Source organism: Megalobrama amblycephala, unplaced genomic scaffold (genome assembly GCF_018812025.1).
Source record: "Megalobrama amblycephala isolate DHTTF-2021 unplaced genomic scaffold, ASM1881202v1 scaffold517, whole genome shotgun sequence".
Taxonomy (NCBI): domain Eukaryota; kingdom Metazoa; phylum Chordata; class Actinopteri; order Cypriniformes; family Xenocyprididae; genus Megalobrama; species Megalobrama amblycephala.
In genome coordinates, this window is record NW_025953431.1 from 69938 (window position 1) to 81334 (window position 11397).

At 36.4% G+C, this 11397-nt stretch overlaps 1 protein-coding gene across 7 annotated transcripts in view; it reads left to right on the forward strand.

Moving 5' to 3' along the window:
• LOC125261873 (NLR family CARD domain-containing protein 3-like) overlaps positions 1–10743 on the forward strand; it is a 47595-nt gene extending 36852 nt beyond the window's left edge. For all 7 annotated transcript variants that reach the window (XM_048180430.1, XM_048180432.1, XM_048180434.1 and 4 more), the window contains 2 exons: positions 9108–9284; positions 10305–10743. In XM_048180430.1, the coding sequence (XP_048036387.1) occupies positions 9108–9284; positions 10305–10317 (190 nt within the window). In that variant the 3' untranslated portion in view covers positions 10318–10743. The remainder of the gene's footprint in view (positions 1–9107; positions 9285–10304) is intronic.
• The last annotated feature ends 654 nt before the right edge of the window (positions 10744–11397 follow it).

Below are 11397 nucleotides of genomic sequence, written 5' to 3' on the forward strand. Positions count from 1 at the left end.
AAGGCGTTGTTGTGCTTTGCCTATCAAACATGCGGTATTGTCATCCCAGGAGAGATCCTCTGTAATGGAAACTCCCAGAAACTTGTGGCTGGTGGTTCTCTCTACAATGTCATCTTTAATATTCACAGGACTGTGGGTGATCTTTTTAGTGATCCTAAAATCCACAATAATTTCTTTGGTCTTTTTGATGTTTAAGACCAGGTTGTTGATGTCACACCATGCTGTCAGGTTCTGAACCTCCTCCCTATATGCAACTTCATTATTGTTTGATATAAGCCCAATGACAGTCGTATCATCTGCAAATTTAACTAGAATGTTCGATTCGTGGATAGCTTGACAGTCACGGGTGAAAAGTGCATAAAGAAGGGGGCTCAGCACACATCCTTGTGGCACACCAGTGCTCAAAGTTAAGGCAGAAGATGTGTGCTTGTCCAACCGCCCTGACTAAATCCAGTAACCAGCTACATATGGAAGGGGTTAGTCCTAATACATGGAGTTTGTTGATCAACTGTACCAACAAAGAGCATCCTGACATACACTACCGTTCAAAAGTTTGGGATCGGTAAGATTTTTAATATTTTTAAAAGAAGTTTTGTCTGCTCACCAAGATTGCATTTATTTAATTAAAAATACAGTAAAAACAGTAATATTGTGAAATATTATTACAATTTAAAATAACTGTTTTCTATGGGAATATAATATAAAATGTAATTTATTTCTGTGTTGGAAAAGCTGAATTTTCAGCATCATTACTCCAGTCTTCAGTGTCACATGATCCTTCAGAAATCATTTTAATATGATGATTTGCTGCTCAATAAACATTTATGATTATTTTTAATGTTGAAAACAGTTGTATACTTTTTTTTTCAGGATTCCTTGATGAATAGAAAGTTCAAAAGAACAGCATTTATCTGAAATACAAAGCTTTTGTAACATTATACACTACCGTTCAAAAGTTTGGGGTCAGCAAGAATTTTTATTTTTATTTTTTTGAGAAGAATTTAAAGAAATTAATATTTTTTTTCAGCAAGGATGCATTAAATCAATCAAAAGTGGCAGTAAAGACATTTAAAATGTAACAAAAGATTATATTTCAAATAAATGCTGTTCTTTTTAACTTTCTATTCATCGAAGAATCCTGAAAAAAAATATTGTACACAAATATTTTGTACATCTGTGCACAATAAATGTTTCTTGAGCATCAAATCAGCATATTAGAATGATTTCTGAAGGATCATGTGACACTGAAGACTGGAGTAATGATGCTGAAAATTCTGCTTTGCCATCACAGGAATAAATTACATTTTAAAATATTTTCAAATAGAAAACAATTATTTTAAATTGTAATAATATTTCAGAATATTACTGATTTTACTGTATTTTTAATTAAATAAATGCAGCCTTGGTGAGCAGACAAAACTTCTTTTAAAGACATTAAAAATCTTACCGATCCCAAACTTTTGAACGGTAGTGTATGTGTTGGACTTTTCCAGATGTGAAAGGGCAGCATGCATGGCTGTACAGATGGCATCCTCAGTCGATCTATTTGCCCGATAGGCAAACTGATGTTTATCTAGCAGGGTTCCCACTCATCCTGGAAAACCTTGAAAACCTGGAAAATTGATGACAAATTTTCCAGTCCTGGAAAACACATGGAAAATGAGAGAAAATGTAAAAGGTCCTGGAAAATCTTGTTGTTGTCCTGAATTTTTATTTTATTTTTAATTCTTGGATTTTTCTTTAGTTGAGAACAAAGAGTTTATTACTGGCCTAAAACAATCACCATTAGTTGCAGATTTTACCATTTCCAAACCAATCAATAATAATAACTACTATTAATTTTGTATTTAATCATATATAAGTGATATATAATTGTTCATGAAGGCTGGAAATGAAAAATGCCTTATATTCAGGTGTGTATAATTATTAGGTATGTTTTCTTTTACAGATAAAATGAGCCAAAAAGAGATTTAACTCAGATTGAAAGGTCAAAAATTAATAAATGCCCATGAGAAGGATGCAATACTAATGCAATACTAGAAATTTCATGACCAATGGACAGCAAAACGCTCATTGGGTCAGGGTCAGACAAAAAAGTAAAAACACATGTTAACTGCAGAAGAATTAAGAATTAAGGTGAAGAATTAAGTGTGAAACCATCAGGAACCCTTTAGTCTCCAGCACCACCCTTTTCCAGAACTGCAACCTACCTGGAGTCTCCGGAATTGCAAGGTGTCAGGATCTCAGAGACTTAGGTTAGGTAAAGAATCCTAAAAAATGCCCCCCATTTAAGAATCACAAACTGAATTGTAGTAAAATACAAGACGATAGATTTGTTTTTATAGGCTTTATAGACAGACAGATTGAGAGTGACTCTTGAAGGACCAGCACCACATCCTCTTGAACCACTGTTTGAAGATTTTATCTTCCAGAATCTGGCAGTAAGGTGTGTCAGTTCACTTTTAGTCCATCTCTTATCCTGAAAAGTCTTGCAGGCATAATAATCTTCCAAAACCTACTGCCAAAAAATAGTCTGCATTTACACTTAATGCACACGTCTAATAGACCTGCCACATATTTTATTACGTGTTATGGATTTCTTTGTTGTTCACTGACTTTTTATTTTCAAATAGTAAAACAATACATTAAAATAGTTCCAATGATTGACACTGGCAACGAGAACAATTTGTCATAATATATGATTAATACATTTTTTCTCACAATTGTGAGTGTATATCACGCGATTCTGACCTTTTTTCTGCAGTTTATATCTTGCAATTCTTAATTCTTTTCTTAGAATTGTGAGATGTAAACTCAAAAAAGTCAGAATTGCGAGATAAAAATTTAAAGTAAGTCTCAGTTACCTTTTTTTAATATTTTATTCTGTTAGCAGAAACAAGCTCCCACAGTCGTAATGTATGATTAAGAGCTCTTATTAAAACTGATTTCATAGTTAAGTCATGGCAATAAACTGTAACTACACCTTTTACAGACTTAGAGAGCAATATATTAGGCTACTTTTGTACGTGATCCCAGTCTTTTATTTCCGTGGTGGTAAAGTTGAAAATGTCCTGGAAAAGTCCTGGAAAATGATGGCTGGAAAACAGTGGGAACCCTGTCTAGATCAACTGGTACAGAGTCTTTGATGTGAGTGATTACTAGCCTTTCAAAACATTTTGCAGTAACAGGAGTGAGAGCAATCGGTCGATAATCGTTGAGGCATGTTACCATGTTTTTTTTGGATCAGGCACAATGGTCGTGGTTTTTAGGCCTGTAGGAACTTTACACAAGGAGAGGGAGAGGTTGAAAATGTTTGTAAACACCTCTGCCAGTTGTTAGGCGCAGGCCTGTAACACACGTCCATGCACAGCATCAGGACCAGCTGCTTTCCTTGTGTTGATGTTGTTAAGCGCTTGATGTTCCTCCTGTGTATGGAGAACAAGGGGGTGTGAATTTCCTGTCAGTTTGAAGTGAACTGGAAATTATTGTCCTTTTCAAACCAAGCAAAGAAGCTGTTAAGTTCCTCTGCAAGATAAGCATTATTATTTGATGATATATGTTGTATGTCATTCTTCTTATTATAATCGGTGATTACCCGAATGCCTTGCCACATTCGCCCTGGATTAGAGTTATTGCTGAAATCCTCTTCAATCCGCTGTTTCTACTTTAATTTTGCAGACCTGATGCCACTCTTAAGGCTAGCTCGGGCAACTTTGTAAGCAGAGAGATCTCCTGATTTAAAGGCTGTGTCTCTTGCCCTGATCAGCTGTTTGACTTCATTATCCATCAGGCACGTGCACACATAGACAAAAAAGGGGCTTGAGCACCTGCCCTTTTTCTTCCTCGAGAGAAAGTGCCCTTTTTTCTGGGGTGCTTCTTTTTTTCTTTTTCTTTTTTTTTTTTTTTTAATAAATGAATATATATTCCTGTTTGTGCCCAGCTTCCCTGTCAAACAAATATATTTACTGAATAAAACAAATAAAAAAAAATACTAAATCAGGTCAGCTTTGTCGATTTCAGATGCCCTAGCTCACTCCGCAACACGCCATTCATGCCCGCTCGCGCGCGCGCCCCGCCCCACCTAACCTCAAGTTTGCTGCTGCTGGCTGAAAACTTGTGACAACTATTCCCGCGAAAAAGCAACTGCTGTCTGGCGATGAGAAGCGAAAAAGAAAAAGAAAGCCCTAGATGGATGCATTTCTTTCAGGTAGGCTATATGTTCACAAACCTGAAAGTTCTGGCTATTTAAGGGTTATTTATACATTTAACGCTGCATTAATAGTTTGACCACCATCGACACATTTGCCTGATTTGATACTAATGAAATCTATGTCATATTATAATTTCAGTTATTTTATTGTGCTATGCATTGCGTTTTGAACCATGGTAAAGATATCGGTTGGGCTGTCAATACCAGAAGAGGAGCATTCCACGGACGCACATCCATGAACCGCATTATTAGACAGTTTTCTAAGGATGCATGGTTTGTTAAAACTATTTAAAAATCATGATAATACAGCATTAGCTACATAATGTTATTCTTAAATCTACGCTTACACAGGGTAATACATCAGTTGCTCTCTCTTTGCATGTTTGATGTCCACATATTCTTGTTGACGAAATTACGGTGGCTGTAGCATTTCTATCACAAAGAAGTGGCCGAATATTATTATTTTACTAAAAATATATTTTTAATCATGGTGGTTGACTTTGATCGTGGATTTGATCGTGCTGTGCTGTCTAACAACAAAAATCAGCAGGCTTTTGGCGCCCTCTGCAGGCATTTTTTTTATAATATATAATGCATTAAGCATTAACAGTTCAGGGAAAAAAATCTTGATGTGTTTAAATATGCAGATTAGCTTGTTTTGTTTAATTTAGAAGAAATCTACAGATGCAAAAAGATGGATGGTAGTACGCTTAAAACAAACTCCATCTAAATGTGTAGGGTTAGTGTTAAGTTTTCTTTTCATTAGAGTAAAAGACATGGAAGCAAAAATGGACCAAAATCTAAAAATTGTCCACTTCATGAAAGCAATCCAATAACACCGAAATAATTAAAACGATTTATTGATTTGTGCAAAATAAATTATTAGTGAAACTATGTCCTTCTCCTTGGTGCAGTCATTTATTCAAAATATATAGCTACTTGCTAGTTGCTGTTGCCTTCTCTTGTGATAAACCTAGTGAATACTAAAGAAGACCATGGTCTCTGTGTGAACTGATTATTTTGTAGAAATCTGTGGAGTATAAAACAATTCTGTGAGTGTGAAGGAATTAAAATAAATTGGTAAGGAAAGTCAGAGTTGTCTTAATATATTTAAGGGTTCATTATTTTTAAAATAAATAATTATGAGAAGTGCCCTTTTTTCCACTTGAGCCCCTGCCCCCCAAAATGTCTGTGCACGTCCCTGTTATCCATCCATGGTTTCTCATTTGGATACACTCTGATCTTTTTATTAACAGTGACATTATCCACACAGTAACCAATATATGACATCACAGATGAAGTAAATGTCTCTAGGTCTGACTGATGGGAGAATATGTTTCAATCTGTGTTTTCAAAACAGTCCTGGAGTTGGTTAATGGCAGGTTTTTTAATCACTAAACTACTGTCATAAAAAGTTATAGTTTTGTATATACATAACTCCTGAATAAAAATTAAAATGTGTTTTGACTGAGTAAAAAAAACAGTTTTGAACAAATTTGATTGGTTTGTCGATAGTGAGCGCAAATGCAGGTGATGAGCGGTTTTATTAAGCGAGTCATTGAGTCGTTCATTCACGATTCGTTCAAACGGCCGATTCATCAAGAATGAGACAGATGTTTGTGAATGGGTCATTGAATCTTTGACTCAAACGATTTGTTCAAAACACTGAATCATTCAAAACACGGTTGAGTGTTGCTGTGAGATGCGCTATGTTGTGATCTTTGTTTGGATTCATCGGATCTATTTTCGCTGCTAAAATTATTTTGTCTACAATGTAAGTGACTTAATATTATTAACTTGTTTGTTGAACTGTCATATCAGTGTCACATTTTCAATCGCGAGGTGATGGTCAATTAAGTGATGGTCAATTGTCAGCTCTCTTGGTCGTCAGGTCGTGTGATGTATGTTGCTGAACTGTATTCAAATGTTATAAATATAAAAACACCACATTTTGAAATTTAACTGCAGTATGTCAATTTAGTTTATTTGTGTGTGCTGCGTTCATAGACTTCAGAAAACGGCGCTCATTTGTTTGATTTCTCCTCGAGAAGCTGCACAAGCCTCACAAGTTTAAGGTCCTTGAACCCTGACTGAGTCCGAAACTGTCCCATTCGTTTTTTCATATTCGTCATTTGGTGGATCGATTGTCAAAAACCCCTCAAAATATTTGCTACGGATGCGAAAAATGCAGAAAATCGAACCATCCGAATTAATTTTTATGACGGACGGAAGTTCAGAGGTTGCAAACATATAAAACGTGAGGTCGTATTTAGTTATATATATCGTATATATATATATATATATATATATATATATATATATATATATATATATATATATATATATATATATATATATACACAGGGTGCGATTTGTAGGAGGGGATGGGGGAATTTCCCCTCTTCTGGTCTATGTATCCCTCCCTCTGCTGAAATATTTTTTAAAAAAAAATATCCCCCCCCCCCCCAGGTGATGCTACTCCACAAACCACCAACAGAGCACATAAAAAACTACTTTTACTTTTTTTTTTAAACATCGCCAAGTAAAACACTGCGTTTATATAGAACTGTCTCTTTACCACCACAACAAACGGGACACTTTTCAGAGGCGCATTCCGTCTCAGCGCCAGGCTCAAGTCAAACGAGCGCGGAAAAGGTGCAGGTGACGACGAGGGAGCTTCAGTTTGAACAACAGTGAACTGCGGTCAGATGAGATGTTGTCAGGCTATGTCTGTAAAACTCAGAAAAATTAACAATCAGCCGTTATACTGTGCTATGGAGTGCACTCAAGAATTGTATGCGCAAATGCGCTGCATAATGACTTTATTATAGCTTAAATCAGGGGTCTCCAGACTCGGTCCTGGAGGGCCGCTGTCCTGCAGAGTTTAGCTCCAACCCCAATTTAACACACCTGAACCAGCTAATCAAGGTCTAATTAGGCATATTAGAAACTTGCAGGCAGGTGTGTTGAGGCAAGTTGGAGCTAAACTCTGCAGGACAGCGGCCCTCCAGGACCGAGTTTGGAGACCCCTGCCTTAAATAAAGCGCAAAAGAAACTACGGGCATGCACCGTCGTTATTCTGTTGTAAATGAAGTCATGAAATTACCAAACATGCAATTGAAGCTGCCTCAAAACTGTGCATGTATGTATTTGTTGACATGGTTTTAAAGCTATTGTTATCCAATTTGTTGGCCTTAAAACGTTTTAAAATGCTTATATGTACACCAGGGAAATCAAAATTTTCTCGGGGGAGCATGCCCCCGAACCCCCCTAGCAAACTACATTTTGTGACCTCGGTAAATATAAAATCCTGCGTGCGGCCCTGCTTCTTTTCTGTCTAACGAAATCAAAGGTAAACGTGTATTTCTCCAGTTGTGCGCTCTTTGGGACTGAACTTTGTATGCACTGTGTGATCAATGTGTGAAAATAAATGGGAGCAAAAACGCGATTGAATGTAAAGGTTTGTGTCTCGTTGTTCTATTAAAAAAATCAATAACTAGGCCTACCGATTGATCTTGGCATTTTATCTATCTATCTATCTATCTATCTATCTATCTATCTATATATATATATATATATATATATATATATATATATATATATATATTATAATTGCATAAAAAAATTTAGAGGAGGACCCACCCACATTTTTTTTGCTTCTGACACCCATGAGAAATGCTGTCCAAATGTCCTGTTTGTCATGATGATGTACGGTGTACATTTTAGGACTTCCTCACACCTCAGTCATACAACGAACAGGCTTCAGTCATCGGACAAAACGGCATCGCGCCTCAGACTGAAAGGCTTCAGGTCTCAGGAAAAACGGCGTCAGGTGTCAGGTCTCGTACAAATAGGCATCAAACGAAACAGCCTCAGACCAAAGGCATCAGACGAAACGGACTTAGAAAGAGTGTAGAAATCATATGTTTCTGTGTTCAAGTGTTTGTTGAGTTGAGGTGATGGAGTGATTGATCTGTAAATGATTGAACACATGAGCTGCTCCTCAGTAAGGAGATACGATCAACATTTAACACTCTTTACTTTAAACACACTCAATCTAGTGTTGTCAGTTTCTGACCTGAATACTGCTGTTAGACCCACCTGAAAAAATAAAGCAGTCCATTTCATTTCCATCTTTATTCTGTTGTATTTATCTGTGCTATTGTTCATTTCTTCTTATTTCATTACTATATTCTTGTCTGTTTTAATTCACTTTACCATTTGAAATCAAGCTTCCTTGTGCTGTGTGTGTAAGATATTGCTACAAAATTACCCCAAAAACTAATACATTGAGTTACAAATATTTGTGAGATAATTGTAATAATTGATCAACGTTTATATATGAAAAAATCTTAAAAGCTTTATCATATAAAGTGATCTCTTCAGAAGAGTTTTTGATTGACTAGACTTTCAATATATGGATAAAAAATAAATAATATTAAAAATATGACAGTATATACAGTGTTTTTCCCTGTGGTGTCGAAAATGGTATTGAATATTGAGACTTTTCAAGGTTTCGTATGGAAGTTATAAATTCCAGTATCGTGACAACACTAGTCAGGACTTTGATACATGAAGAACAAGAACAAGATTAATTCATTCTTAATGACCTTCAAATCCATCTTTTTTTTCTGTGATAATCTTTCCATATTATTTAATGTGATATAAATAACTTGTTACATAAGTTTTTATATAAGCTTTCCCTCTCTCTCTCTCTCTCTCTCTCTCTCTCTCTCTCACACACACACACACACACACACACACACACACACAATAACATGGTAAATCTCACTTACATCAAACATGATGATCTGTGCTTTTTTAAAATAACAAAAGTCTGTTGATTTGATCTGTGTGTCTGATCTGAGAGAGTGAAGTGTGTCATTGTTCTCTACAGGTTGAGTGATTGTGGTGTCACAGATGAAGGTTGTGCTGCTCTGGCTTCAGCTCTGAGATCAAACCCCTCCTCACACCTGAGAAAACTGGATCTGTCTCTGAATAAACTAGGAGACTCAGGAGTGAAGCTGCTCTCTGATCTGAAGGATGATCCGCATTATAAATTGGATATACTAATGTAAGAAATTTATTAACAAATTTCATCATATTTTTATTTAAAGTTTAAATGGCTGTTAAATAAAAGGAAACTTTACCAGGTTCAGTAACACCACATGTGTGTGAATATTGTTTGTTGTTTCTGAGATCATCAGATAATGAGTTTTAATTTCAGCTTCGGTTGGTCTCTGTAGGAACTTTAATCTCTGTTTAATATGAGTGTAATTCTGCTCATAGTGTTGTGATTGACTGAAAATAATATTATTGATATTTTCAGCTCTATGTGTGTGATAAAATTTGAGATTTGGGTTATTTGTTATTTACTGATATTTGTAGTGGAGTGTAATGATCATTTCTGCTGGTTTTGTATCAGCTGTCGTGTCAAAAGCCGCTTTTCCATCGTCAGGCAGAACGGTTCTCATTGCGTAACCGTTCCATTCTATGCTGATCCGGGCCAGCTGGTATGGTTACAGTTTCATTTTCCACTGTGGGGCTGATAATTTAATTAAATTGAATTGATAATGGCCGCTCTTTGAAATGTAATACAAAAACGTCAGTCATTGTCTTGGTAACGCAACGGTTTACTAATTATCAGATATTTCTTTTAATTGAGTTATTAATTTTGTTTACATCACTCAATTAGAGCACTTAGCCAGCTACAGAGAAACTGGTAGCCAGGCAACAGACAAGTGACCAATCCCAAGTGGCGACGTCACTTTACGGATTCTACCAGCACGATTCAGGTTAAACAATCGTGCCGAGAATGGTTTGTAATCATGCCGTGCTATACCTGGCTCTAATGGAAACACAACTGGAACTGTTCTTTACCATTCCAAGAACCGTTCGGCCCAATGGTGCAAAAGCGGCAAATGTGACCTTTCATGTCCTTTTGATCTTGTAAAGTGACTTTGAGCATCAGATAAAAGTTATATTGTCATGTTTGAGAATGAATTGATATATCTTATCTAGTATAAAGATGAAAAGATGTGACAGAAGTTATGTCTCATATTGCATATGTGACACTGTGTGTGTTCTATTTTAGTACATTCGGATGACAGTCTGATCTTCTGATGGTGAATAAGGATTCATGACAGAGACTCACAGTCAGCAGAATCAACAGAGACTGGAGATACAGTAACTTCACTGTAATAAATTAAGACTTCATTTAGATTTCAACAATCGTCTGACAGACCTGATATTTCAGAGCAGCAAATTACAGTTTCTTATTCATAGATTAACCATTTTATTTGTATAAACACACTGTATAATATCAAAAAGGTTGGAGTTTTGTTAGAGAAAATATAGAGCCTGAATATGTTTGTGTTTTACCAGCAGAGGGAGACAAAGACTAATGAAAGATTCATTTTTCATCAAGCTCCCTTTTGGAAAACAAATAATGGAAGCTTGAGTGTATACATTTTATAAAATTATAGTTGTATTTAATTTGTATTAATGTATTAAAGGGGGTCATATGATGCGTTTTCATGTTTTCCTCTTTCTTTAGTCTGTTATGTAGCTGTTTGTGCATGTATAAGATCTGCAAAGTTACAAAGCTCAAAGTCTCCTACAAAAACATTTATTCTATCTAATGCCTGATACACACTGTATGATTTTGGGCTGTCCCAGACGAAAGATGAGCATAAAAACCACAATTACCAAAGTGCGATTCATCTTGCTCTGTTTGTTCATCACTAGTGCATGTTTGTGGGCGTGGTCTGTAAACCCCTCCCCCTCGCTTCCTAATGGACTCACACACAGACTCACTGCAGAACCGCTGGTCGGGCCTGAGACTCACACACACACACACACACACACACACACACTCTCATCATCACCTGACCATCATCTCTGCTTCCACAGACACACAATTGTGTGTGTGTGTGTGTGTGTGTGTGTGTGTGTTCACCTTCTCCAAGGTCTGTGTGGTTTGTCCATCTGTGTCATACTGGGGGATTTAAGTCCAATCCGTCTGTCTGCATCTGCAAACTGCTGACAGACACACGGCAGATTAACAGAGAGACAGACAGGCGAGACGATCACACGCTGATGCTGAGTGTTTCAAAGACCAGAGAGACACATCTGCATGTTTGTCCAGTTACAGTAAAACACTGAAGTTGGTCACCATGAAATCAAAA